Source organism: Bos javanicus, chromosome 25, assembly GCF_032452875.1.
Source record: "Bos javanicus breed banteng chromosome 25, ARS-OSU_banteng_1.0, whole genome shotgun sequence".
Classification (NCBI taxonomy): domain Eukaryota; kingdom Metazoa; phylum Chordata; class Mammalia; order Artiodactyla; family Bovidae; genus Bos; species Bos javanicus.
The window spans coordinates 27,855,027-27,882,203 of record NC_083892.1 but is presented as its reverse complement, the minus strand read 5'-3'; the positions used below and the strand labels follow the sequence as shown (position 1 = coordinate 27,882,203).

Sequence of the window (27,177 nt, the reverse complement as noted above, 5' to 3'; positions counted from 1 at the left end):
TGGGGAGAGGCGGCCTTAGTTACCTGTCAAGGAAGAATCCCTCCCTCACGGCCATTTCAGATTTTTCAATAGTTCACCGGAGAGCCGATGAATTAGCCATCTGCTGGCCAATGCAGGCAAGTCCTCTGACAGATCTTTAAAGGAAAGGTTTGGGGACTTCCCTGGTGGTCTGGTGGCTAAGACTTCATGCTCCCAATGCAGGGGGTGTGGGTTTGATCCCCAGTAAAGGATGAAGATCCCACATGCCACAACTAAGGCCTGGCACAAAGAAACAAACAAATAAATATGAAAAAATAAGTAAGTAGAGGACAGTTTCAGAAGAAAAGCAGGAATTACAGAGCAGTGCCCATGAGAGACAGAACTCAGCAATTTCCCTGCATTTGTTAGCTTGGTCTCCCCTTTCTCCGTGTGTAGACGCATCCTTAGGACAGAAAGAGTCTGTGTGCCCACCTTCGCAAGCAGCAAAGAGGAAGCTGGTTTCATTCCCGCCAGGGTTGGTGGCTGTGGGGGAGAAGATTCTCCCAAGGGGGAAGTGGGTGGTGGCAGCAACTGAGGAAGAAAAAAGGGGACAGAGGAGTGGAGAGGTTCCAGAAGAAAAGCTATAGAATGGTGGGCGATCCCTGCAACAGTCAGGGTGTGGTTTTAGAATAGCTTTGAGCCTGAAAAACTGGGGGAGGAGAGCTCAATTCAGAAAAATTGGGAGGATGGGGATTTCCCTGGCAGTTCTGTGGTTAAGACTCTGCAGGGGGGGAGTCTTAATGCAGGGGGCACAGGTTCGATCCTAGGTTGGGGAACTAAGATACCACATACAACCAGGTGCAACCTAAAAAAAAAAAAAAAAAGGAGTGGGTGGGGAAGATAGAGAAAAACAGAGCTTGAATCTGGTAAAAGAGCAAATTTGGAGTAAATGGGGACGATGAAAATTAGAGGAGATGGTAGGCTGGGAGGAATCTCAGAAGTCTTGGGGAAGAGAAAATGAAAAGAACCTAAAACATGATCCAGTAAATGAGTCACCACGGGTAATGGAAAGGTAGATAAAGTCAAGGTGGTCACAGAACAAAGGCCCAGGATGGGAAGGCCATTGATAGGGACTGGAGGTACAATGGAGAAGGGAACTGAGCCAAGGACCAAACTGCTCAGTGAATCTGAGGCCTGTGCATAGGTGGAGGGAATGAACCAGAGGCCAAGAGATGTGAAGATAAAGGTATCTGGGAAAAAAAGAGAATTCCTTCATGATCTCGTGGTTGAGACTCTGCCATTTCACTGTTGAGGGCCTCGGTTCCTTCCCTAGTTGGGGTTCTAAGATTCTACAAGCCACATGGTGTGGCTAAAAAACAGACAAAACTCTGAAATGATCCCTGAAGAATGAGAGTGATGGGGAAGAGGGAAGAGTTAACCAGTCAGGGTGGAAGGGCTTCCAGACAGAGGGAAGGTCCTAAGCCAGGGCCCAGAAGCCAGCAGGAGCATGGTGTGTTCTGGAACTCAGAGCCAGGGATCAGGGGGACCAGTCAGACCACAACAGACTATACTAAGGGGTCTGCATTTATTCTCAAGGAGATGGTGACCTGCTCATTCATCCTCTTTGTCCCCTCTACTCATAACATAGGGTGTCTTAGGGCTAATCTTGAGATCTGTTATCCACCTGCCCTCCGTTCTTTGGTGACCTCATCCATTCTCACTGCTGGCAACTCCCAAAATTTAATCTCCAGATTCAGCTTATGCATGGCTGCAAAATGAAGGGGGAAGGAAACTGGCCAATGGACTTCACCCTTCAGGGTCTGGTTGTCAGAGTCAAGTGTTCATAAACTAAGTTTCCTCTGACCATAACAAACATTAGAAAATCAACTTTCAATTAATTAAGTATATACAGGTTGACTCTGAAATGGAAAATCAATTTATTAATTTATAGAAACAGATCAAACTTTACTTATTTGTGCCCATTTGCGAGCTTCAAAACGGTTATTGGTTTCTTTCTTGGTAGTGCTAATGGGAAAGGATCTGCCTGCCAAAGCAGGAGATGCCAAGAGACGAGGGTTTGATCCCTGGGTGAGGAAAACAGGCTTGCATGAAAATGGCAACCCAGTCCAGTATTCTTGTCTGGGAAATTCCATGGATGAGGAGCCTGGTGGGCTACAGCCCATGGGGTCACAAGAGTCGGACATGACTGAGAGACAAACATTGGACATTGGATTTAGTGACTCAATAGCAAGGCAAAAATAGTCTCCATGCCAGAGGAGGGCTCACTGTGGGAACAAGTCCTTGCCTGATGGGGAGTTTTGTCACTGTTTCTTCAGGGCATTCTGCTTTATTGACAGCCTTTTAGCACACTATTTTGTTTGGAAGCACCAGACTTTCCAGAACAAGATGCACCAGCAATGCTAAGGTGGAGCTGATACACTGGAGTGTGAGTTCACAAAATGATGTAACCTCTGTTTAAGGTACTGGCACAGGTTTGTACCCTACAGACACAGGCATTGGAATAAATTCTATTACATGTATCTTCCAGAAAAGAAAACAGGGTGTGTGTGTGTATACATATGTATGTATAATGATAAAGTAAAGTGAAAGTTCCTCAGTCGTGTCTGACTCTTTGCAACCCCATGGACTCTACAGTCCCTGGAATTCTCCAGGGTAAAATACTGCAGTGGGTAGCCTTTCCCTTTGCAAGGGGATCTTCCCAACCCAGGGATTGATCCCAGGTCTCCTGCATTGCAGGCGGATTCTTTACTAGCTGAGCCACAAGGGAAGCCCATGTATAATGATGAGAGTGCATTCTCAATTACTGAGGCTATTCTGTGTAAGAAATTATCCTGCATTATGACTAGGGATCAACAAGCATGAATTATCTGCTTGCAATAGTACTTATCTGTAACTTCTGGCCTCGTTTCTCCTCCACAACCCATATACACCCAGTGACAATGTACCAAGCGGTCATCTCTGGCCCCACACCTGGGAATCAGGGTAGCAGGTAAGCAGGCTGGCACAGTGAGTAGCAGGCACACCCCTGGAAGGCTCCTGACACTGAACCCACTAACGTGAACTTTGCAGGGGCCGTGGAGGGGCACTGGAGGGGGATATAGTGCTGACCAGTGCCCTGCACACCCTGTCTCGGAAGGTGGCTCCACTCCGCAGTTCCAGTGGGGTGAAGTACTGCTTCTGGTTTCCTATCTAGGCGGGTAGGATGGGGGGTGGATTGGGAGCCTCCAGGGCTTCCACTTCGTCTTCGTTAATACTCCAAGGCAGTTCCAACACCCCTCATTTAGTTCACCGCCATTGTGATCAAGATTGGAGGAACCTTCCCAGCAATGTCATAGGATTGAGTCCAGATCTTTCCAGAATGTTATGTCCTGATCCCAGACCAGTAGCCTCACCCTCTCTCAATAAACCCTCCCTATCTAGCTTTACCTCCACACTTTGGTCTCATAGACTGAGCACTGCTCTTTTAGAGGCTCGCCCTTTCAGTCAGGACACATGCGGTGGCTCCTGCAATGCTCCACGATTGAGCTCTTTGCTCACAGTAGTGCTTGTACTTCCCTGCGCATCCTGTGCCGAGACCTGACCCAGTTATTGGTCTGGGCCAGAGGGGAGGAGGCTTGCGATCTAGAGGAGGACGTCCTGTGAGGCAGCCTCCTCAGGTGAGATCCTTTTTCTTAAACCAAGTTGTTTATGTATTTGTCTGCTCTGGGTCTTAGTTGTAGCATGCGGGATCTAGTTCCCTGACCAGGGATCGAACTCTGTTCTCCCACACTGGGAGCGTGGAGTCTTGGCCACTGGACCAGCAGGGAAGTCCCCTCAGGTGAGATCTTCACCTGTGGTTTCTGTCAAGGGGAGGCCACTCTCCAGGCAGGTAGGGCTTCTTTAACTGGTTAGAGGATTCAGGTAAAGCTGGGGTTCAAGAGGTTCAGGTTCAACCACCCAAAGGTCCACATCCCACGTCTCAGCTCTCAGTCCTTCCCTATGAGCCTCATAGGACTCACATCATAAGCTCTGGCGGCTTATGGTTCAATGCAGGCCCAGTTTTCAGTACAGTCTTCCTACAACTACAGGAGATGAAGGTCTCTGTCAACAGTGCCAAGTAGGCCTTGTGGCTTCACTGGGCCCTGGATTGCTACTTGGCTGGAGATAGCCTGTCATTCTTTTTCTTAAAGTGTCTCTGGGAACTTAGCAAACCCAGCCAGCTTAAAATTACAGTCCTTAAAATTAACCTTACTCACATTTCATTCCAGTTCTATGGCCTGGCCTATTATTTCCCCTTCCACCTGTAGCTTATCTCAATTCATAACAGGTAATCTTAGTGATTCCAGTGTTAGGGCACCTCAGGAGCTACACCCTCCACTCACTGGAGTGACAGCAGGGCCCTTGTTGCTGAATGACTGCAAAGGTTGTCTTGTTCCAGAATCCTGTTCCAAGGGCTCACTTCCCAGAGCCACTTCCAAAGAGGAAAAGTTAAAATTTCACAAAACCTCCTTTGTGCCTCTAGAACTCAGCTTGCCCCTTGCAAAGTCTAGATCACATTGGTCACACAGTCTCAAAAATGGGGACTTGCAATACTAGGAACTGGACCTTATCTCACTCACCCTTGTCCTGCCATTTGCAATCACCCAGAAGGCAATGGCACCCCCATTCCAGTACTCTTGCCTCGAAAATCCCATGGATGGAGGAGCCTGGTGGGCTGCAGTCCATGGGGTCATGTACAGTCGGACATGACTGAGTGACTTCACTCACTTTTCACTTTAATGCATTGGAGAAGGAAATGGCAACCCACCCCAGTGTTCTTGCCCGGAGAATCCCAGGGACGGCGGAGCCTGGTGGGCTGCCATCTATGGGGTCGAACAGAGTCGGACACGACTGAAGCGACTTAGCAGCAGCAGCAGCAGCCCCTGTAAACCTGCTTAATCAAGCCTGTCCAGGTCAGGCATCCCTCTTCCCGTCTTGACCACTGCTCCTGCGCACCGAAACCCCTTAGTTTAAACCAGCCTGTTAACATCTAGTGTTGCCCACTACAGTCTGTCTATAAACACCTGTAATCCCTTTGTTCGGGGCTCAGAGCTTGGAGTGTTAACTACTCTGGGCCTGCTGACATTAAAAACCTGAGTTCACCAAACCTCTGAGTGTGGTGCTTGGTTTCTTGAGTACTGGTTTCTGCAACATTTCTGAAGGCCCCAGCAAGACTCCAACCACGCCAGCCCGTTGAGCTGCCAGACTGGTGGCTCTGCCTCGCTGGAGCGAAGGAACCCCGAGATGAAGGAGGAGGCGCGCCACCTGATGGTATTCCGGGTTCTCTTTCAGACCGGCATTCCGATTCTTCATTTGGCCGAGCCCCAGCTGGACTCATTGGTGGGATGGACCAACTCGCCAGGAATGGCCACAGGATAAGGTAAGACTCTGGGGTCAGTCCCCAGGCAGGAACCTATCCCAACGAGCAGAAGAGGAGACTGAGCACCTCTATGGGCTCCCAGGAAGGGAACATCAACTAGGGAGATCTGGAGACTTGGGAGGAAGGGAGGCATCATGAATGATAAACTTCTCAGGGCTCCCAAGAAGGGAGCAACAGTAAAGGAACCCTGGGGACTCAGGAGAAGGGAGGAATCATGAATGATAACCTCCTTGGGGCTCCCAGGAAGGGAGCAAGGAAACCTAGGGGACTCAGGAGAAGGAGGGCATTGTGATAGCCTCTGAATGATTTTGAGTGTGTGATTGCTGATTGAATGGAGTGAGAGAAATTTTTTGGAAACTACAAAGCCAATTCTTTTTGCATATACAATAAAAACAACTAACTTGTTAAAAGGCCTGCCCAGGGAAAAGCTTGAAATTAACCCTTTCCGTGTCCTTGAAATACGCAGCCAGCTTTGTCTGAGACCTTAGCCTTGGGAAAATTAGAACTTCAAGCAAAGAAAAAAAAAGGGGGGGGTGTCAAAGAGATATTTTAAATCTCAGACAGAAAACTATAAGATCTCTGTCAATCTGTCTGTCTGGATTTATGTATGTCTCAGTTTATGTCTTTTTTCTGATAATATTGTTGAAGTTGTAAATGAGTGCTAATTTAATTGGCTTAAAGAAAAGTACGTGTTTATGAATCAAACAATACAATACAAACAATACAAGAAAAATTAACTAAATAAATTTCAGATTCATATGAACTGGAAAATATTCAATATTAAATAGCTAGTATTAATGTTTGTTTAATTATCTAATAAGAAAGTAGGATGTATGTTTTTAATAAAGAAGATATAAAAAATAAAATTGCATTTTATAAAGGGAAAAGAAAGTAGGTCTGACTTACAGGTGGCTGTTATAGAAAGTGATTAAAAAGTTTCTGGAAGATGGAACCTGAAAAAAAAGTTTTGTGCGTGGTTAGGACTAAGTTTAAAATAAATTTAGTTAAGTTTACCTAAATGAGTTTGAAGTAAGCTAGTACAAAAATTTAAATTTGGCCTTTCTCTCTAAGAGGACATACTTTCTTCAGATGTTGAACTGCTTTTAAAAATAGATTTAAGGTTTTTTTTTAACCTCTTAATTGATCTGTTCTATATTTACCTTTGAAATCTTTTGTTAACTTTGCCTACAGTGTTAATGCCCTCACAATGAGTTCTCCAAAAAAGAAAAAATTACTTTAGTAAACAAAATAAATATTATTTAAGATTATGGTACATGTAGACAAAGCTCATTCTGCTTCTACAAAAAATAATCCCTTATGGTTAGACTTTTGCTATCTTGATGTCCTTAAAACATGGCGATAGTCTGCTCTTAGTTCTCTAAAAATGAAAACATTATGTTTCACTAAATATTAAGTTCTAGTTTTGTTAACTAAAGTCTGTGCTTACTAAGACTCACTTCTGAGATAGTTCCTTGTTATGTTATATTGCTAAAAGGTTTAATTATTAAAAAGGACACTCTTAAGATGGTTTCTAAAGCTTATCTCAGTAACCAGTCTTTGGATAAAGCTCAGATGCTCCATGAGGTACAGGAGATTAACACCTGGCTATAATCATTTAACTCAGACAGATGACCTGGGGAATACCAGGCTGTATACAATGAAAGTTCTTGACCTAAATTCTTGCTTGTGACCTTACTAATAACTGCTAACTATATTATTTTCTATGTAGCTTGTTTCAGAAGATTATTTCTTACGTTACCAAAGGTGTGACTGAGCCTGTGATAAAATGCTGATATGCAGTTCCATATGAGATCAATAATTGTAATAATGTAACTCTAGATGTGGGAAGAAGCAACAAGAGGAAATATTTTCCTGGACCAAGAGGCTAATAAGACAGGTATGGTCCAGAGACTTGCTACTTACAAGGCCTGGCCTAGTGACAACACATTGAGTGGCCTGTCAGTGGAATCTTTGTTAGACCTGGGAGTGAGCCTTCCCAGCACCGTGGGACACAATGACCTTGAAATGCCCCAAAACATGGTCACATATGTGGCTATGAAGGGCCCTGCTGCCTGGAAGCTGGCCCTTGCCAGCTGCCTCTACAAAGAGTAAATCATGACTACTATAAGATGTTGACCGTCAATACCCCCTTGAAAGGCCTTCAGGGTGGAGACAAAAAATAAGGCACTCTGTGCTCTGGGAAAACCCAGAAAAACAGGCCTTCAGATAGATGTTTTCAGATAAAATTTTTATGAGTCTGAATTCTTGCATCTTCTCATACCTAGAGAAACACTAATGTCTTGAACCAATGTCTGGACCTGGTTCTCCTAGCTAGCGCCTCAGCAGCATTCCTACTTCTATTAATCTTCGAGCCGTGTATCTTTAAATTTCTTGTTAAGTTTGTTTCTCCAAGTAGTAGTAATATGACAAGAATATTCCCCGGCCAACGCCCAGACAATGCTAGAACAACCTGCCTTATTCTGTGGACTCTCTATGGCCTCTGTAAAGGCACCCCAAGGTCCTCAGGCTATTCTCCCTTTGAGATCTTATACGGGAGACCACCCCCAGTGATGAAAAAGCTCAAGGGAGATCACCAACAACTAGCTGACCTGGAGATGTCCCAATACCTCCAGGCCCTGGGAAAGTCTTCCGCCATATTGTCTGAGAAACCTGAGAAAGGACACCCATTCCACTGGGCAACTGGGTTCATCCCTATCAGCCAGGAAATGAGTTATAGGTGTCATCCCTTGGATCCACCACACCAGAGTCAAGAAGGCAGCGGCTTCCTGTAATGAGGACACCCGGAAAGCAGTTCGGGACCCCAAAAACCCCCTCAAGATCTGGTTCCAAAAACAGCGACCCTCACCCTCGAAGGACGCTGACCCCTGCTCTAGTCACTCTGGGAGCTGACTAGTCAATGCACGGCAGAAGCTTGAGGATTCTTCAGCCTTGCTCTAGCCACACTCCAGCAGCTGGCAGCAGCTGGGAGGTCAATGCACAGCTGAAGCCTGAGGATCCAGCTATCAAAATATCAATGGATTTTCATTGTCAACCCTAGACTGTATCCCTGATTGCTATTATTTCTGTGTTCTTCACTAAAAGACTAGCTTTAGTTGCACCCCAGAACTGGGATTTGGGTCAGAAGCCGCAGTTAGCTGTCTATTATCTCACTGTAGTGGGAAGCCTCATTCTTATTAAAAGTCTCTTATGATCAATTCTCCCTACTAACTAAACTGCTCCACAGTATAGCTGACCCCCCCTTCACGATAGGCTCAGTTGCTATAGCTGTGACAACTCAAAGATGGGGAGAAAACCTTTTGCTAGTGTTCAGTTATCTGTTAGGTGCAGGCTGCTTTGCAGCCTTCTGGTGTCCCTTGCTGTAACAGACGGTGCTGCCCCCATCAAGGCCTTTTCTCTGTTTGTGGGACAGATGCTTATGTCTACCTGTCAATTAGATGGGTATCTGCACCTTAGCTTTCCTCACTCCCCAGATGAACACTGTCCCTAACAGCCAGACTCTCACCGTACCTCTGGCAGCACATACATGGTCAAAAACAGCCATCCAGCTTATTGGTCTGGGAATCACGGCTGCGCTAGGTATGGGAATAGGAGGAATTGCTTCATCAACCACCTTTTACCATACACTATTCAAAGACTTCACAGACGACATTGAGAGAGTGGCCAGATCTTCAGTGGCATTCAGTTCAGTTCATCAGTGGCATTACAGAAGCAACTAGATTCCCTGGCTGAGGTGGTTTTACAAAACAGAAGAAGGCTAGACCTACCTAACTGACAGCTGAAAAGGGAAGACTCTGCCGCTTCTTGAATGAAGACTGCTGCTTTTATGTAAACCAATCAGAAATAGACGGGGACAAGGCCCAACAGCGAAGGGAACAAATCATAAAAAGGAGAGCAAAACTAGCTAATTCCTGGGGTAATTGGAGTAATGTCTGGAGCAGGGCGTCGTGACTTCTCCCTTTAACAGGTCCTCTCTTCATGCTCTTTGCGGCGCTCTTGTTTGGCCCTTGTATTCTCAGTGCTATTACCCAGTTCATAACCTCTCAGACTGAATCCATAAAGTTACAAATGGTAACAGTTCAATATAGCCCCCTAAACGATGGGGAGCTCTGAGTGTCCTACCAAAAATATGAGATGACGCTTTCTACAACGAGTGATAGAAAGAAGCATCAAGAGGGGGGAATGAAGAGGAAAAGTTAAAATTTTACATCACGTCCTTCTCCTTCTGCCTCTGTAACTCAGCTTACTCCTTGCAAAGTCTAGATCACGTAGGTCACATAGTCTCAGAAAGTGGGGACTTGCAATACTAGGAACTGGAGTTTATCTCACTCACTCTTGTCTTGATCTTTGCATTTGCCCAGGCCCTGCAAACCTGCTTAATCATGCCTGTCCAGGGCAGGCATCCCCCTTCCCATCTGGATCACTGTTTCTGCACACGCGAAACCCCTTACTTTTAACCAGTCTACTAAGAGTTAGTGTTGCCCACTACAGTCTGTCTAAAAAAACTCTGTAATCCTTTTGTTCAGGGCTCAGAGCTTGGAGTGTTACTCCTCTGGGCCTGCTGGCATAATAAACCTGAGTTCTCCAACTCTCCGGTGTGGTCCTTGGTTTCTCGAGTAATGGTTTCTGCAACACTTCCAGTTGGTTTTTTGAAAGCAGAGCTGAAGACAAAGGCCTATTATTATTATTATTATGGCCACCGTGTGAAGCATGTAGAATCTTAGTTCTTCAACCAGGGATGGAACCCACACCCTGTGTAGTGGAAGGGCTGAGACTTCCTCACTGGACCAGCAGAGAAGCCCCAGGGCAAAGGTTTATTCCACACAGGCACTGATTTGGAAAATGTTCCCAGATATGGTAGCAGGAAGAGGAAGACAGAAAAGAATGAAAAGCTAATATCAAAGTGCATAATCAAGGTCACACCTTGATCGTACATAATGTCCCCATTGCAGGAAAGGCTGAAACACTTATGCAATGGTTCCTATCTCTCTTTGAATGATGATGTCTCTAGATTATTAACACTAATTTCACCTCCACTTCTCAGCTCTATTGAAGAAGCAGAATTGAGCCATTCAGAGCCTGCAGGCAGAGAGCCTTTGTTTTCAGGGGACTGGTCATTGCTAATTGCGTTTTCAGGGAACTCAGCTTGGACAGAAATTAGAGGCTGCCAAAGGGGATGGGAAACGGGGCTCCAGAGGCATCTGTTATAACGTGTGATCAACTGCTCCCATGCCCCTGAGGACCTTAGAAGGGGCTCTAGTTAGTCAGGTGCCCAATGGCTTAAGCTTTGAGCTTCAGGCTTTAATCTGCCTTTCTGAAGGAACTCACGTTTGTCCTGGAGGGAATGGCTGAGGCAGTAGCTCTCCACACAGGGTGTATCCTCCTTCCCTGGTCCCCCGTTACTTGGAGTTCCAGCGTCTCTCTCAGGCACATCCTGCCTGCTCCTCTGGCTCTCCAGTATTCCAAGCGTGAAGTGAAAGGCAACTGGGGAGCACCAGTCCTGCTGTGGGCTTCACTGGGATCTTGCTGAGATTGAAAGCGGTTCACACATCAGTTGTCTTGTTAGATAAACTAGAGTGAGGGGGAAAAGCCTGGAGTTAGCAATTTATAGATAGGAAGCAATGCCCTGGGAGGCGGGTGGGGAAGGGGCCTTAGTTACTGTCAAGGAAGAATCCCTCCTTCCCTCAAGACCATTTCAGATTTTTCAACAGTTCACCAGAGAAAAGATGAATTAGCCATCTGCTGGCCAATGCAGGCAAATCCTTTGACAGATCTTTAAAGGAAAGGTTTCAGGACTTCCTTGGTGGTCTGGTGGCTAAGACTTCATGCTCCCAATGCAGGGGGTGTGGGTTTGATCCCCAGTAAAGGACGAAGATCCCACATGCCACAACTAAGGCCTGGCACAAATAAACAAACAAATAAATATGAAAAAATAAGTAAGTAGAGGAAAGTTTCAGAAGAAAAGCAGCAACTACAGACCAGAGCCCATGAGAGATGGAACTCAGTAACTTCCCTGTGTTGTTAACTTGGTCTCCCCTTTCTCCGTGTGTAGACGCATCCTTAGGACAGAAAGAGTCTGTGTGCCCACCTTTGCAAGCAGCAAAGAGGAAGCTGGTTTCATTCCCGCCAGGGTTGGTGGCTGCAGGGGAGAAGATTCTCCCAAGGGGGAAGTGGGTGGTGGCAGCAACTGAGGAAGAGAAAAGGGGACACAGGAGTGGAGAGATTCCAGAAGAAAAGCTACAGAATGGTGGGCGACCCCTGCAAGAGTCAGGGTGTGCTTTTAGAATAGCTTTCAGCCTGAAAAACTGGGAGAGAAGAGCTAAATTCAGAAAAGTGGCAAGGACAGGGATTTCCCTGGTGGTTCAGTGGTTAAGACTCTCCTTCCAATGCAGGGGGCACAGGTTCGATCCCTGATTGGGGAACTAACATACCACATGCTGCGAGGTTGGACCAAACATTTAAAAAGAAAAAGGAGGATAGAGAAAAACAGAGTGTGGATCTGGTAAAAGAGCAAATTTAGAGTAAGTGGGGACAATGAAAATCAGAGGAGATGGTAGGCTAGGAGGAATCTCAGAAGTCTTGGGGAAGAGAAAATTAAAAGAACCTAGAACATGATCCAGTAAATGAGTCACCATGGGCAATGGAAAGGTAAATGAAGTCAGGGTGGTCACAGAACAAAGGCCCAGGATGGGAAGGCCACTGATAGGGACAGTAGTTACGATGGAGAGGGGACCCGAGCCAAGGACCAAATTGCTCAGTGAATATGGGGCCTGTGCATATGCGGAGGGAATGAACCAGAGGCCAAGAGATGTGAAGATAAAGGTATTTGGAAAAAAAGAGAATTCCTTCGTGATCTCACTGTTGAGGGCCTCGGTTCCATCCTTGGTTGAGGAACTAAGATTCTACAAGCCACATGGTGTGGCTAAAAACAGACAAACATAAAAAACAAACAAACAAAATTCTGAAATGATCCCTGAAGAATGAGAGTGATGGGGAAGAGGAAGAGTTAACCAGTCAGGGTGGAAGGGCTTCCAGACAGAGGGAAGATCCTAAGCCAGGGCCCAGAAGCCAGCAGGAGCATGGTGTGTTCTGGAACTCAGAGCCAGGGATCAGGGGGACCAGTCAGACCATAACAGACTATACTAAGGGGTCTGCATTTATCCTCAAGGAGATGGTGACCTGCTCATTCATCCTCTTTGTCCCCTCTACTCATAACATAGGGTGATTAGGGCTAATCTTGGGATCTGTTATCCACCTGCCCTCCGTTCTTTGGTGACCTCATCCATTCTCACTGCTGGCAACTCCCAAAATTTAATCTCCAGATTCAGTTTATGCACAGGTGCAAAATAAAGGGGTAAGGAAACTGGCCAAAGGACTTCACCCCTCAAGGTCTGGTTATTGGGGTCATGCGTACGGAAACCAAGTTTTCTGTGTTCTCTTATGAAACAGTGGAAAATCAACTTTCAACTAAGTATATACATGTTGACTCTCAAATGGAAAATCAATTTATTAATTTATAAAAGCAGATCAACCTTGACTTATTTGTGCCCATTTGTGAGCTTTAAAATGGTTATTGTTTTCTTTCTTGGTGGTGCTAATGGGAAAGAGTATGCCTGCCAAAGCAGGAGGCGCAAGAGACGAGAGTTGATCCCTGAGTCAGGAATATGCACTTGGATGAATATGGCAACCCACTCCAGTATTCTTGACTTGCAAGTCCCATGGAGAGAGGAGCCTGGCAGGCTATAGCCTGTGGGGTTGGAAAGAGGGGCACACGACTGAGCAACAGAGCGCCTGGACACACAGACATACAGAAGCAGATCAACTTATTTGTGCCCACATTCGAGTTTTAAGAAGATCATTGGTTTCTTTCTTTTTTTAATGTGGACCTTTTTTTTTAATTTTGAAGGATTTATTGAATTTGTTACATTATTGCTTCTGTTTTATGTTTTGGTTTTTGGCCTAGAGGCAGGTGGGATACTAGCTCCCTGACCAGGGATCAAACCCACACACCCTGCATTGCAGGGAAAGTCTTATCCATTGGAACTTCAGGCAAGTTCCCACTGTTTTCATTCTGATTATAAAACTAATGTATGTTCATGATAGAAATTTTCAAAAACTCAGAACATATGAAGAAGAAAATGGAAATCACCTGTAGCACTGATAATAACACTTCACATCTATCTACAGCTGTGTGGATTTAATTTTAGCACTACCAGGGTCATACAGTATAAACTTTTGCACCTTTTTCTTATTTTTATATTGTAAGCATTTGGGAGAAAAAAATCTTTAGGCCTTGCCAATTCTTTCAATTTATTTATTTGTACTATCGCGGGATCTACTTTGTTTAGTGTCAAGGTCCAAGCCAGAAGGCTGCTTTGGTGAACATGGAATCAGAGGAAAAATTAATAATTTAAAAATCAAGTAATTGTAGGAACAAGTGTATCCAGGCCAGGGTCCTGGTACCATAGACTCCATCTCATTACGTGTACGTCCGTAATGCCAAGGAGCGCAGGGCCCCTGGGTAGGGGTTTGGGGACCAGGGGACTGCTGGTGGACGCCCAGGGTCAAGGCCAAGAGCCGGGGACTGTGGGCCGGAGGGCACTAGGCATACAGGCTTCGCTTGAGCTTACCGCTGTCCCGCAGGCATAAGCGAGTGGAGGTGTCCCCAGCCGGTCTCCTTGAAGAATCGGTGTGTGTGGCGGGGAACCCGGCAGTCTCTCAGGTCCGGTCTGGACGAGCCGCCTTGGGCGCCAGCAGCTGGGGACGCCCGGGAGGAGGAGGGCGGTGACCCCGCGGGTGCGGAGCCTGCGAGCTACGACCTCCGCCCTTCCGGGTCCGGGCTGGCGCTCCGGCTACCGGCGGGCCCTCCGCCGCGCCGCCCTCGGGCAGGAAGGAGGACCGGTCGCGGCGTGAGGGGCGCGGGCCTCGCGGGGAGGGGGTGCCCCGAATGGCCAAGATGGCGCGGGGGCGGGACACGTGACTCTAGGCCCCGCCCCGGCCCCGTTATCAGCGCGCTGCCCGGGACGCCCGGCAGCTGGCTGCCCGCAGCCACCCTGCAACCATGCTCCGGGGGTCGGCGGGCGCCTGGGCCGTGCTCGGCCCTCTGCTCTGGGGCTGCGGGCTGTCGCTGCTGCAGGGCGGGATGCTCTATCCCCGGGAGAGCCGGTCGCGGGAGCGCAAGGAGCTGGACGGCCTCTGGAGCTTTCGCGCCGACTTCTCCGACAACCGGCGCCAGGGCTTCGAGCAGCAGTGGTACCGGGCGCCGCTGCGAGAGGTGCGTGCTCGGGAGACGGGACCTGGGCCAGGGCCCGGGAGCTCCTGGAAGCCCGGTGTGGGGGGCGTGGGGAGCCTTCCCCTTGTGGCCTCGGAACTGATGGACGGCCCTAAGGGGCCGTGGGGTCGACCCACCCGGAGTATGACCGGCAGGAGGAAATGGGCGGGCGGGACTTCGGTGGGGGAGGCGGAGCCGGAGCGGTGTCCCTGCCGCGAGCTAATGCCAGTGGCCGCCCCGTGGCTGGAGGGGAGTCTTTGGACATTTTGGGGCCGCACCTTTGCCCTGGCAGGAAGAACCCTGAGTTCCAAGGTTTAGGTAGAGAACGGGGCTTGGCATCCAGCCGAGCACCCCCTTCTAGGTCTTCCCTCTGATTTGGGTCGGGTGGGCAGAGAACTGGGTTGGGGGTCGGCCTTGAGCATCCAACGGTCACCTCCCTTACATCCTCTTTTTTCAGTCTTTGCCGCTCAGCCCTCATCACAGGAAGAAAGGGGCGGGGGAGCGGGGCACGTGCCCCACTCACAGTTTCCTCCGCAAAGCGGCCCCGGCCAGCCTTCCTCCCGGTGGCAGTCAGTTGATCATCTTCCTCTTAGTCAGGGTCTCATTTCTGGCTATCCTTCTTGCCCCAGGCTGGCTGTGGCCCTGGGCACACCCCTTTCCATGGAAACTCCGGTGCCCGCTGCCCTGAGAAAGAACTTCTGCTCCCACCAGACCTGGGACACAAGCATGCTTGCTGTTGGTGTCATCAGAAAGTTATCCATTCATTCAGTCAGAATTTACTGGGTCCTCACTGTGTGGCAGGGCATGGACCAGCCACTGGGCGTACAGCTGTGAGGGGCAGGGAATCCCGCTTCCTCCGAGCTCCGTGTCCCATCTGTGTCTTCCGGAAGCTCTTCCCCAAGCTGCTTCCAGACTCACTGAGCTATCTGTCCGCTCCTGCCTTGCCTTCTTCCTGAGGTGTTCAGGGTCAAGAGGTTCAGTGGGTTCCTTTGGGGCTCAGGTTCTGCCAGGATGTCCAGAGGCTGTATCTCATGGGTCCTGGCCCCCAGAGGCCTTCCCTGACCCCAAGATAGCTCCCTGCGCCTCTCCACACTCTCTACACAGAGCTGCTCACTGACAGCAGAGGCCGTGTTCAGTGTTCTATTCCCAGCGCCTAGAACGCCATGCGCTGTTCCCTGTGCACCCTTGAGTGAGTGAGTGAGTGAGTGAGTCACTGGGTCTGCTTCATGGAGTCGTAAAAATTAAATGAGTCCATGAAAGACATTGGTGAGTTGCTGGTAGGGTGGTCTGGAATCCGGGAGGGTCTGGGAGACGTCTTTTTTTTTTTTTTTTTTTATATTTTAACGTGCAGCCTAATAAGTATTTGGCTGCATCCAGTCTTAGTTTTGGTGCTTGGGCTTAATTGCCCTGCAGCATGTGGAATCTTCCCAGACCAGGATCGAATCTGTGTCCCGTGCATTGCAAAGCAGATTCCTTATTGCTGGGCCACCAGGAAGGGCCCTGGGGAGAAGTCATTTTGTCCAGCTTTGTCCTGCAGGCAGAATTGCTGGGGGACCTGGCCCTTTAGTTTCCTGGGTGATCTGGACCTAATTCCCACCCTTGTCTCCTCAGTCGGGCCCCACCCTGGACATGCCGGTGCCCTCCAGCTTCAACGACGTGGGCCAGGATGGGCAGCTTCGGAGTTTTGTCGGCTGGGTGTGGTATGAACGGGAGATCACCCTGCCCCAGCGGTGGACCGAAGACCTGGGCACGAGAGTGGTTCTGAGGATCGGCAGCGCCCACTACTATGCCATTGTGGTCAGTACAGTGGGTGGCAGGCAGAGCGGGTGGCCAGGCGTGGGGCAGGGTGGGGGATGGGCTGTCCTGGGGTGCCTGTTCCCAGCCGTCACCTGACAGCCTGCCTCTGGGGTACATGCGGGGGCGGGGGCTCATTTAAGGCCCCACACTGGGTTTGTGCCCTGGGTGGCGGAGAGTGGTCCCTTCTATTCCCCTGGAGCCCCATTCTTCCACTCCCGAGGTCGGTGGCAACTGGCAGAACCCTCAGCCCGCCCCACTCTGCCCGCTTCCCTCATCCTGCACTTGTGTGTGAGGGTGTGCCGGAAACTGTCGGGCCCCCCATCCCCGCTTGTCTCCCTGTATCTGCAGTGGGTGAATGGGGTCCATGTGTTAGAGCACGAGGGGGGCCATCTCCCCTTCGAGGCTGACATCAGCAAGCTGGTCCAGAGCGGGCCCCTGTCCTCCTGCCGCATCACCATCGCCGTCAACAACACGCTGTCCCCCCACACCCTGCCGCCTGGGACCATCCTCTACAAGACGGACCCCTCCATGTGAGCAGCACCTTGCCCAGCCCCCGCTCCCACCCTCACTCCCTACCCTGCCCAGACGTCTTCCTACCAGGGGACAGGGTGGCTTCAGCAGAGGTGAGGCCCTGGCTCTTGGAGGCCAGGGAGACATGTGAGTTGAGATCGAAGGATTCAGAACAAGGCCACTGTCCCCTTGCTCCGTCCTAGGTACCCCAAGGGTTACTTTGTCCAGAACACAAAGTTTGACTTCTTCAACTACGCGGGACTGCATCGGTCCGTGCTCCTCTACACCACGCCTACCACCTACATTGATGACATTACCGTCACCACCGACATGGACCAAGACATTGGTGAGGCTCCTGCCAGGATCTGCCCTCAGCCAGGCCCAGAGTGGCTTGGTTCCTTGTTTGGAAAGATCCCCTTGGAGACGGGCTCTCCCATCCACCTCCTCAAGGTGCTCTCACCTGTAGGACCGCAGGCCACATGCCCCCCTCTTCTCTCTCATCTGATCTCTCGTCTCCTGTAGGGCTGGTGAATTACCAGATCATCGTCCAGGGCAGTGACCACTTCCAAGTGGACGTGTCTCTTCTGGATGAGGAAGGCAAAGTTATGGCCAAAGGGGCAGGGGCCGAGGGCCAGCTGCAGGTGCCCAGTGCCCACCTCTGGTGGCCGTACCTGATGCACGAGCACCCTGCCTACCTGTACTCGTTGGAGGTAATGGTGGTGAGGATTGGGCTGGGGGAGGCCATTTGCCCCCATCCAGCAGCCCTAGCTTCAGCAGGCCTGGTCCCCTCAGCTTCCTGGTCCATTGGATTGAAGAGTCCCCAGCCTGATTTTTTTCAGCCATTGGTGGGGAGGCTGAGTTGGAAGAGAAGCCCCGCGGCAGTGTGGGCAAAAGTTTCTTCTTGCTCACGGCAGATATAATTTCTGCCTCTCTCCACCTGCAGACCCAGAGGTGGGCCACAGTGATTTGCCAGGGGCTGTCCTGCGAAGCTCAGGCTGCGTGGGGCTCAGGCCGGTCAGGCTGCCTCACGCCCAGTGCTCGATTTCGCAGGTGAAGCTGACGGCGCAGACGGCCGTGGGGCCCATGTCTGACTTCTACACCCTCCCGGTGGGGATCCGCACCGTGGCCGTCACCGAGAGCCAGTTCCTCATCAATGGGAAGCCATTCTATTTCCGAGGGGTCAACAAGCATGAGGATGCAGACGTGAGTAGGGGCTCCTGGGTCCCTGTTTCTTGCCATCCCCTTCCCCATCCCCTGGAGTGGCTGAGGACAGCTCAGAACAAACTGCCCCAAACCACTGCCTATGCTTGGCCTGGATAGCAGGCTGATAGGGTGACTCCGGCGGGCCCAGCTCTTGGCGGAAACGTGTCTGGGATGGGGTCAAGTGCAGGGGCTCACCTGTCTCTGCTGTCCTCCAGATCCGAGGGAAGGGCTTTGACTGGCCGCTGCTGGTGAAGGACTTCAACCTGCTTCGCTGGCTGGGCGCCAACGCCTTCCGCACCAGCCACTACCCCTACGCGGAGGAGGTGCTGCAGCTCTGTGACCGCTACGGGATCGTGGTCATCGACGAGAGCCCTGGTGTGGGCATCGTGCTGGTGTGAGTGCCTGCTGCCTGCACTGCGCAGCACCCCCAGTTCCGCAGCCTGTGCGTGTATGCTGTCGCTCAGTCATGTCTGACTCTGGGACCCTGTGGACTGTAGCCCATCAGACTCCTCTATCTGTGGGATTCTCCAGGCCAGAATACCAGAGTGGGTTGCCATTTTCCTTCTTCAGGGGATCTTCCTGACCCAAGGATCGAACTTGTGTTTCCTACGTTGGGAGGCGGGTTGTTTACCACTGAGTCATCAGGGAAGCCCAGAGTTTCTACTAGAGGGAAAGAAAATCAGACTGACCTGTTCCCTCTCCTCCCCTGGCCTGCAGCGAGAGCTTCAGCAACGTGTCTCTGCAACACCACCTGGAGGTGATGGAGGAAATGATCCGCAGGGACAAGAATCACCCGGCCGTTGTAATGTGGTCCTTGGCCAATGAGCCCGCTTCCTTCCTGAAACCGGCTGGTTACTACTTCAAGTGAGTGCTCCTGCCTTGCCTGGGCTGGTCCCCGTTGAGACCACAGCCTGCTGGCCCAGCTCAGCCTTGCCTGGCAGCCACGGGAGTGGCGGTGGGCCCTGCGGTGGGTGTGGGCTGCTTCCAGCCCAGGTGCATCCATCCCTGGTCAATTTAGGGGACAAGATACTCACCCACCCAGATTATGATTTCAGCCAAGTGTCTCCTAGACACACCTGAAATGAAATGCAGAGGAGTTAACCCAAAACTTCAAATTAAAGAAAAAAGATAGTGACGTGGCCTGACGGACATAAGGAAGAGACGTTTGTCAAAGAATACATAAATCTGTGACCTGACTTTCCAGAAGGGCCATTGAAAGAGTCAGGCGCTTGCACCTTCTGGGAAACTCCCTGAAAACAGAGCTACAGAAGCTGATGACAGAGCTGGAAAGCATAGCCAGCGACTGTGGTGCCGCGAGCAGCATTTCCCTCTGTTCTGCTCTTTTCTGAGGCACTGAGCCATGGCTGACAGAGCTCCAGTCAAAACCAAGCCCTGCTGTTATTGTTTAGTTGCTAAGTCGTGTCCGACTCTTTGCGACCTCATGGGCTGTAGCCCACCAGGCTCCTCTGTCCTTGGGATTTCCCAGGCAAGAATACTGGAGTGGGTTGCCATTTCCTTCTCCAGGGGATCTTCCTGACCCAGGGATCAACCTGCATCTTCCGCTTAGCAGGCGGGTTCTTTACCACTAAGCCACCTGTGTCTTCCCTTGATTTTTATGCTGTCCCCATTCCTGGGAAATTTAGTACATGTTAGAACTGCACAAAACCACTTTGCAATGCTTTTGAGTTCACCTGTAAAGGGGATTTAAGCTTTATAAAGCTGACTTACCTAGGCATATAATTATAAACAGATTTTCAAAGACGTGCATATTCTGACTATCCTAAAGTTACGTTGTTAGAGGGGACCAGGTCACCTGAAGTTCGTTGTCCGTTCACTGCATACCAGTAACTTCCGCCACCCCCCAGGCATTGTCCTGGGCAGAAACCTCCCAGAGGGGCCATCTCCCAAAAGTGGGCCAGCCTCCTGGCGTGTTCCTTGGTTTCTTCTCTTTCTTGCCATCCTGCAGTTGTAGCGTAGCCGGGCGTGGGGAATTATTTCACTTACTGCGGAGGCAGCAGAGGCCATGGAAATACTCCCTAGGAGACACTGCCTGCATCCCCCTGTCCTGGATGGAGGCTCTGAGTAGTGGACCTTCTTGGGCAAAGACGAGCTCTGGACACACAGCTGGAGGCCGGCTTGGGCAAAAAGTTCGTTTGGGTGTTTTCATAACATTGTTCAAAAACTCGAATGAACTTTCTGGCCAAGCCAATACATGTATTTAAGTCTCTAGTGAGTGCCCAGTGCACAGCTTGCCTCCCAGGACACGTTCCCTAGTGATGTGTTACATTAATACTCATCCTAACCCGCACAACATCTAGTTTCATCAGAGATGAGGAAACTTGCTTTTGGCAGCACCCAGCTCAAAGATCTCAGTTGCGCCTCTCCTCTCTTGAGGATGGCCCCCTTTGGGTGATGGGTGGGGTCTAAGATATGGGGAGGGAGGAAGAGAGAATGATGTCAGGGAACATGATGTCTCGAGGAGCACGTTTGCTTACCTGAAATGCCCTAGAAGGCAGGGAGGAGAGCCGTGTCTTGGGGGTGTTCTGTCTGGGAAGATGGGAAGGAGAGGATTCAGGAGGGGAACCTGAGGCCCTCCCCATACTGACGGCACCGTGTCTTCTGCCCTCCGTGGACAGGACGCTGATTGCCCACACTAAAGCCCTGGACCCCTCCCGGCCCGTGACCTTTGTGACCAACACCAACTATGAAGCAGACCTGGGGGTGAGCCTGGGGGTCTCTGCACATCTTCCTTCTGCCTGTCCTCTTGTCCTGCCCTGATGCTTGCTAACATGAGCTGCTGGGAGGGACCACGAGCAGCCAGTCTGACCATATCCATAGATGGTCTTTGGGTTAAAGAGAGCTGCCAGGGAGTGATTTGCCAGGCAGTGTAGCTTCTTGACACTAAGGAGGTCATGCATAGGGAAGTCGAATTCCTTCTCAGTTCATTCTCAATTCATCGATTTCTCTGCACTTTGATTTAATTTTATGCCCCCAAGTTTAATATGCTCAGAAAGGGGCAGAGGTTTAAGGGAGCTTAAAGTCATCATTGACTTGTGTTTCTCCAACTTGGCTGATCATTGGAGCCACAAAGGGAAGCTTTTTGAAAGTACAGAGGTCCGGATTTTGTGATTCTGATTTATAATGTCCAGGATAGGAATCGGAGTTTCTAAAAAACTCCTCAGTGATTCCAGGCATCAATCAGCTTTGGGAACCACTGCTGAGATCCAACGTCAGGGGGACTGAAAATTGAAGGGAGAGGCTCACCCAGCCGGTTGGACCCCATGGCTCCTCTCACGGTCCCTGGGCACAGCAGCCCCTCAGAAACTGTGTTGAGTTGTTGCGCAAAAGCTGTAAAACAGGAGCAAGAAGATGCCTCACTAGGGAACTGAGGCCAGTACTAAGAAGCGCTCCAGAAAGCGAAATGCTCTCGAGAAAGAGCGGATAAGAAAGCACTGTGTTCAAGTGTTAGTGTGAGCACTGTTGTTTTCACGTGGACCTGACGGTTTGCAGCCCTAGTGATCCGGGGCCATCCCTTCAAAGGAACACGACTGTGGTGGAACACCAGCGGGGCACAGGCGACCTGGGCGTCTCATAGTCTCAGTGGCATACCTTCCTGCTCTAGTGGGCAGGGGAGCCTGTGCTGGTTCCCCCAGAAGGTTGCCAAGCTCACCCGCTGGGATGTGTGAGTGTGGTGACGTGCCCACACAGAGGTACCGCTTCCCCGCGGTATCTTTCCGCCCCAAGCTCAGAAGGGTGCTGCAGCCCCTTGGGAGAGATGGACCGCGTGGGTCCCAGTGCAGACTCTGCAGGCGAGCGTGGGTTCAGGTGAGCTTTGGGGTCCACTGAGCGGCACATTGCTCAGATTCATGGCGGTGCTGCCCCCAACCCGGGCTGCCCTCCCAGGAGGGAACTGTCCAGTCTCTTCAGGGCCCGTGACAGTAGCTCAGAAAGGGGACTCGGGAGGCTCTGTGAGGAGAAAACTGCCTTCGGCCCTCAGTTGGGCCAAGGGCATGACTAGTGACAGGAGCACCACCTAGAGATGAAGGAAGTCCAGTCTGGATGTGCTCCCTGGGCCGGCGTGCCTGGGGCCAGCTCTCTCATTGCCCTCCCCGCGTGCCTGGGGCCAGCTCTCTCATCGCCCTCCCCACGTGCCTGGGGCCAGCTCTGCCTCTCATCGCCCTCCCCACAGCCCAGCTGCAGCCAGGTCAGGGGTGCCGGCCCAGAACGAGAGGCTTGCTCCCTTCACTCGCTCCATTCAGGTCCCTTCTGACTATTATTTCCTACACGTGCGCATCTAACGCACTTTCCGCACTCATTCCTTACTTCCTCTACCAGAAGCACCCCGAGTGTGAGTCCTCCACTCTCCTGGTTGGTGGACTCTCCCCATGCTCTTGCAGGCGCCGTACGTGGACGTCATCTGTGTGAACAGTTACTACTCCTGGTACCACGACTATGGGCACATGGAGGTGATTCAGCTGCAGTTGGCAACCCAGTTCGAGAACTGGTATAAGGCCTACCAGAAGCCGATGATTCAGAGCGAGTACGGAGCAGATGCCATTGAAGGGTTTCACGAGGTAAGTGCATCGAAGATGGGAGTTATGTTTTCCCTCTCTCGGACAGTGATGTCAGTCATCACGGCCCCAGACTAGAGATCTGCCTCTTTCCTCGTCCCTCCCTTGTCCTGGCCACCTCCCACAGCTAACCAGGCCAGCCCTAAGCCGCCTCTCCACACGGCCGGCCCGGACTCAGCCTCTGTTCCATGTGCGTGGTCCTCAGATAGCCTCCCACAAGCTGCCCAAGTGGTCCCTGGAACAAATCCAAGCCTTGTCCTGTCCCTGGCTTTCCCTGACCCCACAGGACGAAGCCGTAATTTGTGCTCGGGGCTGTCCGCGTCCTCTGCCCTCTCCCAGGCCTTCAGTCCCAGATCCTGGTCTGTTCTGTTTGGTGGCTCCTGTGCTGGCCTGGCCTCTTCCTTCTGACCAGGAAGCCCTTCTTAGCTCCATAACCCCAGCTAATGGAACTTGACTCAGCGGTCATGCTTCAGCTCAGGTGTCCACTCTTTGGGGAGGAGGACCCCACCTAGCTGGACAGAGGAACACCGTGAGCTGTCATGCTCTCTTTGGTTCTCTCCTTGACCAGACCGGGGGCTCCAGGAGGGAGATTAAATTGTGTTTCCCTTGGCTTCCTTACAACTCCACAGTTGTATCTGCAGTGCATCCTGTATAATAGCGTTTTAATCCTCGTTGGGAAGGAGGACCAAAGCCAACAGGGGTTGGTTCTCTTGTAAGATGACTGCAGTGCTGCATCCTCGTGCGTCAAAGACCCAGCACCCCCTACAAACTCCCATGAGATGAAAACGCAGACCTTAAGCTCTAAGAACATCTCAAAGATCGTTATATCTTAGCACACGACAGACATGAGCTCCTCTCCGGAGGCTGAGTCCATAGATGTGGCCTCTGCTTTTCCCCTCCTCGCCTGGCAGGTCTCAGCTTCAGTGAAGCTTTCTGTGGCCCCGCCTCCGTCTGCGCCCCCTACTAACCTCCTCCTACCCGCCCCCCACACACTACCTGCTCCCAATTCACCCTTGTTACACTTCGAGCTTGTGTCTTGCCAGATTGTAAAGCCCATGAGGGCAGGGACCCTATCTTTCTAGTTTCTTTGCCTCTAATGCCTGGCATATAAGCAGATGCTAAATAACGATTTGTTCAATAGTCAATGGGCTAAATAGCAGTTCCTTACCTAGATGAGATACAGGGGAATTGGAGTGAAGTTAAAGCTGAGTCACGCCAGTGCTCAAATTATGCATTGGCAGCTACTTCAGCCTTGGGTTTTAAATTTATTATCCAGACACGTATTTTTATTCCTAGTGTAGTTCAGTTGTAAGACTGCAGTGGGAAATAGAGGTGGAAAAAAGTAAAGCAAATATTAAATTCTGTTTAATGGGAATTCCCTGGTTGTCCAGTGGCTAGAACTTGTGCTTTCAGTGCCGAAGGTCCAGGTTCAATTCCTGTTTGGGGAACTAAGATTCCACCAGCTGCTTGGTGTGGCCAAAAAAAAACCCCACAAATTCTGTTTATAAATAAAGAAGTTACTAATTAAGGTGGGGTTGTTGCTGTTTTTTAAACCTTTTTTTTTTTTAACCCTGGGCTACATCACACACTGGCTTGGCCCTCCACCAGTATCAGCAAGTCCTGCAGGCACTATAGCCCACCACAAGGACAGATATTTTGGTCATCCTCAGATGGATCTTTGTCTAAGTTTGCAGTTTTGCTGGTTGTGACTCCTAACCTCTCTCTCTGCCTTGAATTCCAGGATCCACCACTGATGTTCAGTGAAGAGTACCAGAAAGGCCTGCTCCAGCAGTATCATGTGGTTCTGGACCAAAAACGCAAAGAATATGTGGTTGGCGAGCTCATCTGGAATTTTGCTGATTTCATGACTAACCAGTGTAAGTGGCATTTGGGTGCATGGGATGTATCCCTTCTCATTGTTTCTGGTGGGCGTGTTAGTTCAGGACATTTGGTTCTAAGAACCCTGGAAACAAGCAGGGGAAGGCTGATATCATCAAAGCAGGCTACACAGAGGATTTCCTAGGATAAAGTCAGTTGTGTTGAGCAAGCAGCTGATTACTTGTGTGCTGCAAGTAATGCAAATCGTTTTCTGAAGTAAATGGGAGAGGCATCCGTCTCAAGGCAGAGGTGGCCAGCTCTCCTCTGTTTCACAATAGTGTGAGGAAAAAGTGGATCTTGCATTGGATTTACTGGGATACACTCGTGATTCTAGGGTAAGGTACAAAGCCTGAGAAACCTAAGACATTTCAGTCTGTTTTATATGATTTGCTTATGAAAGGCAGGTTCACCAAATATACGTAAATATCAAACGGTTTTGAATGTAGGAGTGTTTAAAAGCCTTCAGAGTGAACATGGTCTGTACTTTCTCAAGTGAGAACAATGAGAAACTTCCAAATGAATGTTTCCTATATCTTTTTACCCCTCTAGGTTACTAGCTTCTTGATATATTGTAAATTGAGGAGAGCAAGCTGGGGGAGGTAGGGAAGAACTGGTAACAGTGGGAATTACCTTTTATTACTTCTGGGGAAAGACAGGTTTTTGGAAGGTTAAAGTTTAACTAAAAATCAGAATTCAGGAGGGTGGGGTTGGGGGGTGCTTCCTGGTGGTCCAGTGGTTAAGACTGCACTCCCAATGTAGGGAGCGTGGGTTTGAAACCTGGTCGGAGAACTAAGATTCCTCATGCCATGCAGCATGGCAAAAAAAACAAAATAAGAAAAAAAAGAAAATCAGAATGGCAAGAGTGAAAGAGGAAAAAGAAAGAGAACGTGAGCCTCCACTCTGCTTGGCAAATGAGATTAGTGGCTCCTGGAAATAAACTTGGATGGAAGCCTAGTTTTGTGAGTAGGGACACTGGCTTTGTGTAGTAAGGAATTAGCTGTGTGACCTTGGACAAGGTACCTACCTTTTCACAAGCCTATGAAGTGGGCATAACGACAACCACCTCGCAGGTTGACATAGGGATTCCACTTGAAGTGCTTGGCACAGTGCCTGGTGTTTGCTTTTCATGGGAGAAATGATTGTTGTCTTGAACTTTTCAGTGGGAGAGAGCTTTCCATTTCACAGAAGGGGTGGCTTCTCTTGGGGGTGGAGAGAAGACTCGCTGGGAGCATAGCTGCTCTTTCTACCTCCCTCTCCGGCAGACCTGCCTCCAGGGGTGGGGACCCAGCTGGAAGTCTGCCTGGGAGAACTTTAACGTCTACTTTAACATCTACTTGGGCCCCTGTGAGTGGTCAAGACTCTGGCTCCTCCTAGGAGAGTAGTCCTTTCAGAGAGGGCTCCAGCCTTTCGAAGAGTAACTTTGTCTCAGCCCCACTCCAGTTACCAGGCAGCTGGGTGCCCTAAATGTCTTAAACATTATCTTGCAAGGAAAAGATAAACAGTTTTGGATTCTTCCCCTAATGGATGAAAGCTGAAGTGTTTGGGGGAGAACTGGTATTTAAGTCTTTACCCCATTAAGCGGCCACTTCTGAGTCCACAGCAGGCCGAGCAGCTCTAAAGCATGAAGACATTGCTGAGTCCCCAGCTTGGCTCCAGGCTGGTTCTGATTTTCCCCATCAGAAGTCATGTGAAACACCTTTTGTCTTGTTTTTAGCACCAGTTCGGATGATTGGGAACAGAAAAGGGATCTTCACTCGGCAGAGACAACCAAAGAGTGCAGCTTTCCTGTTGCGAGAGAGATACTGGAAACTTGCCAATGAAACCAGGTACCAGAGGTCAGCTGTGACGTCACAGTGTGTGGGAAGCGGCCTGTTTACTGTTTAAAGCGAGAACTACCTCTCTGCAGACACTGGCTCGGTCAACTCCTCCTCCCCAGGGAGGGGGGCTACTGTCATCGCACACAGAGCAAGTGTTTCCTGCACTGTGCATGGCAGACCTGGAAGCTTCTCACCTGGATTTTGTGGTCATTTGCTAGAAGGGAACATTAGAGGTGAAAATAAAGACTTGTAGGGCCTTCCCTGGCAGTCCAGTGGTTAAGACTCGGCACTTCCATTGTAGGGGGCCTGAGTTTGATCCCTGGTTGAGAAACTAAGATCCCACATGTTGCACAGCATGGCCAATAATAATAATAATAAAGAAAAGCTTTTGTCATATGAGAATAAAGAGTTGGCTTAAAAGTGACCATCCGTAAACTGAATGATCTATACTGCTGAAAAGCATCTGCTTTTCTTTTCGGCGTCTCAGCCTGTTTTTGTAGCCTTAACCAAGCACAGAGTCTTGGGAAACCTCTGCTTCAGCACTCATGCCCCACTCAGAGTCGTGGCTTACAAACTGTGCTGCCACCAAACTAGCCCTGCTGTGTGCGCTTTGGGCCAGCCTTGACTTGAGTGGGTGACGGTAGGAAACACCTGCTAGGAACTCCACAGAAGGGCTGAAGTTTCAGCAAATTCCCAGAAAGTAGTATCAGGCTGGAAGAAGAAGGCACGGGGTCT

General features: G+C 50.0%; 1 protein-coding gene and 1 long non-coding RNA gene across 5 annotated transcripts in view; one reads left to right on the top strand and one right to left on the bottom strand.

Moving 5' to 3' along the window:
• The window catches only part of LOC133238559 (uncharacterized), a 30,300-nt gene extending 15,954 nt beyond the window's left edge, over positions 1-14,346 (bottom strand). The window contains exons 1-5 of one of the 4 annotated variants that reach the window (XR_009733559.1): positions 14,026-14,322; positions 10,724-10,966; positions 6,284-6,330; positions 5,106-5,410; positions 24-258 (exon numbers count right to left, since the gene is read on the bottom strand). This is a non-coding gene — a long non-coding RNA (uncharacterized LOC133238559). Of the gene's footprint in view, positions 1-23; positions 259-5,105; positions 5,411-6,283; positions 6,331-10,723; positions 10,967-14,025 lie in introns of all 4 variants that reach the window. The other 3 variants (XR_009733557.1, XR_009733558.1, XR_009733556.1) reach the window with 3 other exon arrangements.
• Positions 14,347-14,361: 15 nt separating this feature from the next.
• GUSB (glucuronidase beta) lies at positions 14,362-26,866 on the top strand. Its single transcript, XM_061401804.1, has 12 exons — positions 14,362-14,669; positions 16,278-16,463; positions 16,812-16,993; positions 17,177-17,319; positions 17,496-17,683; positions 18,024-18,176; positions 18,392-18,570; positions 18,894-19,040; positions 20,813-20,897; positions 22,574-22,750; positions 24,489-24,624; positions 26,340-26,866. The coding sequence occupies exons 1-12, from the start codon at positions 14,457-14,459 to the stop codon at positions 26,507-26,509; spliced, it is 1,959 nt and encodes a 652-aa protein (XP_061257788.1). The 5' UTR covers positions 14,362-14,456; the 3' UTR covers positions 26,510-26,866.
• The last annotated feature ends 311 nt before the right edge of the window (positions 26,867-27,177 follow it).

Bases quoted from the DNA above. Each gene is read 5' to 3' on its own strand.
- GUSB (XM_061401804.1), top strand. From the start codon at position 14,457: ATGCTCCGGGGGTCGGCGGGCGCCTGGGCCGTGCTCGGCCCTCTGCTC. The intron at 14,670-16,277 runs GTGCGTGCTCGG...TTGTCTCCTCAG, and splicing joins ACCGGGCGCCGCTGCGAGAG to TCGGGCCCCACCCTGGACAT. The intron at 19,041-20,812 runs GTGAGTGCTCCT...CTCCGTGGACAG, and splicing joins CCGGCTGGTTACTACTTCAA to GACGCTGATTGCCCACACTA.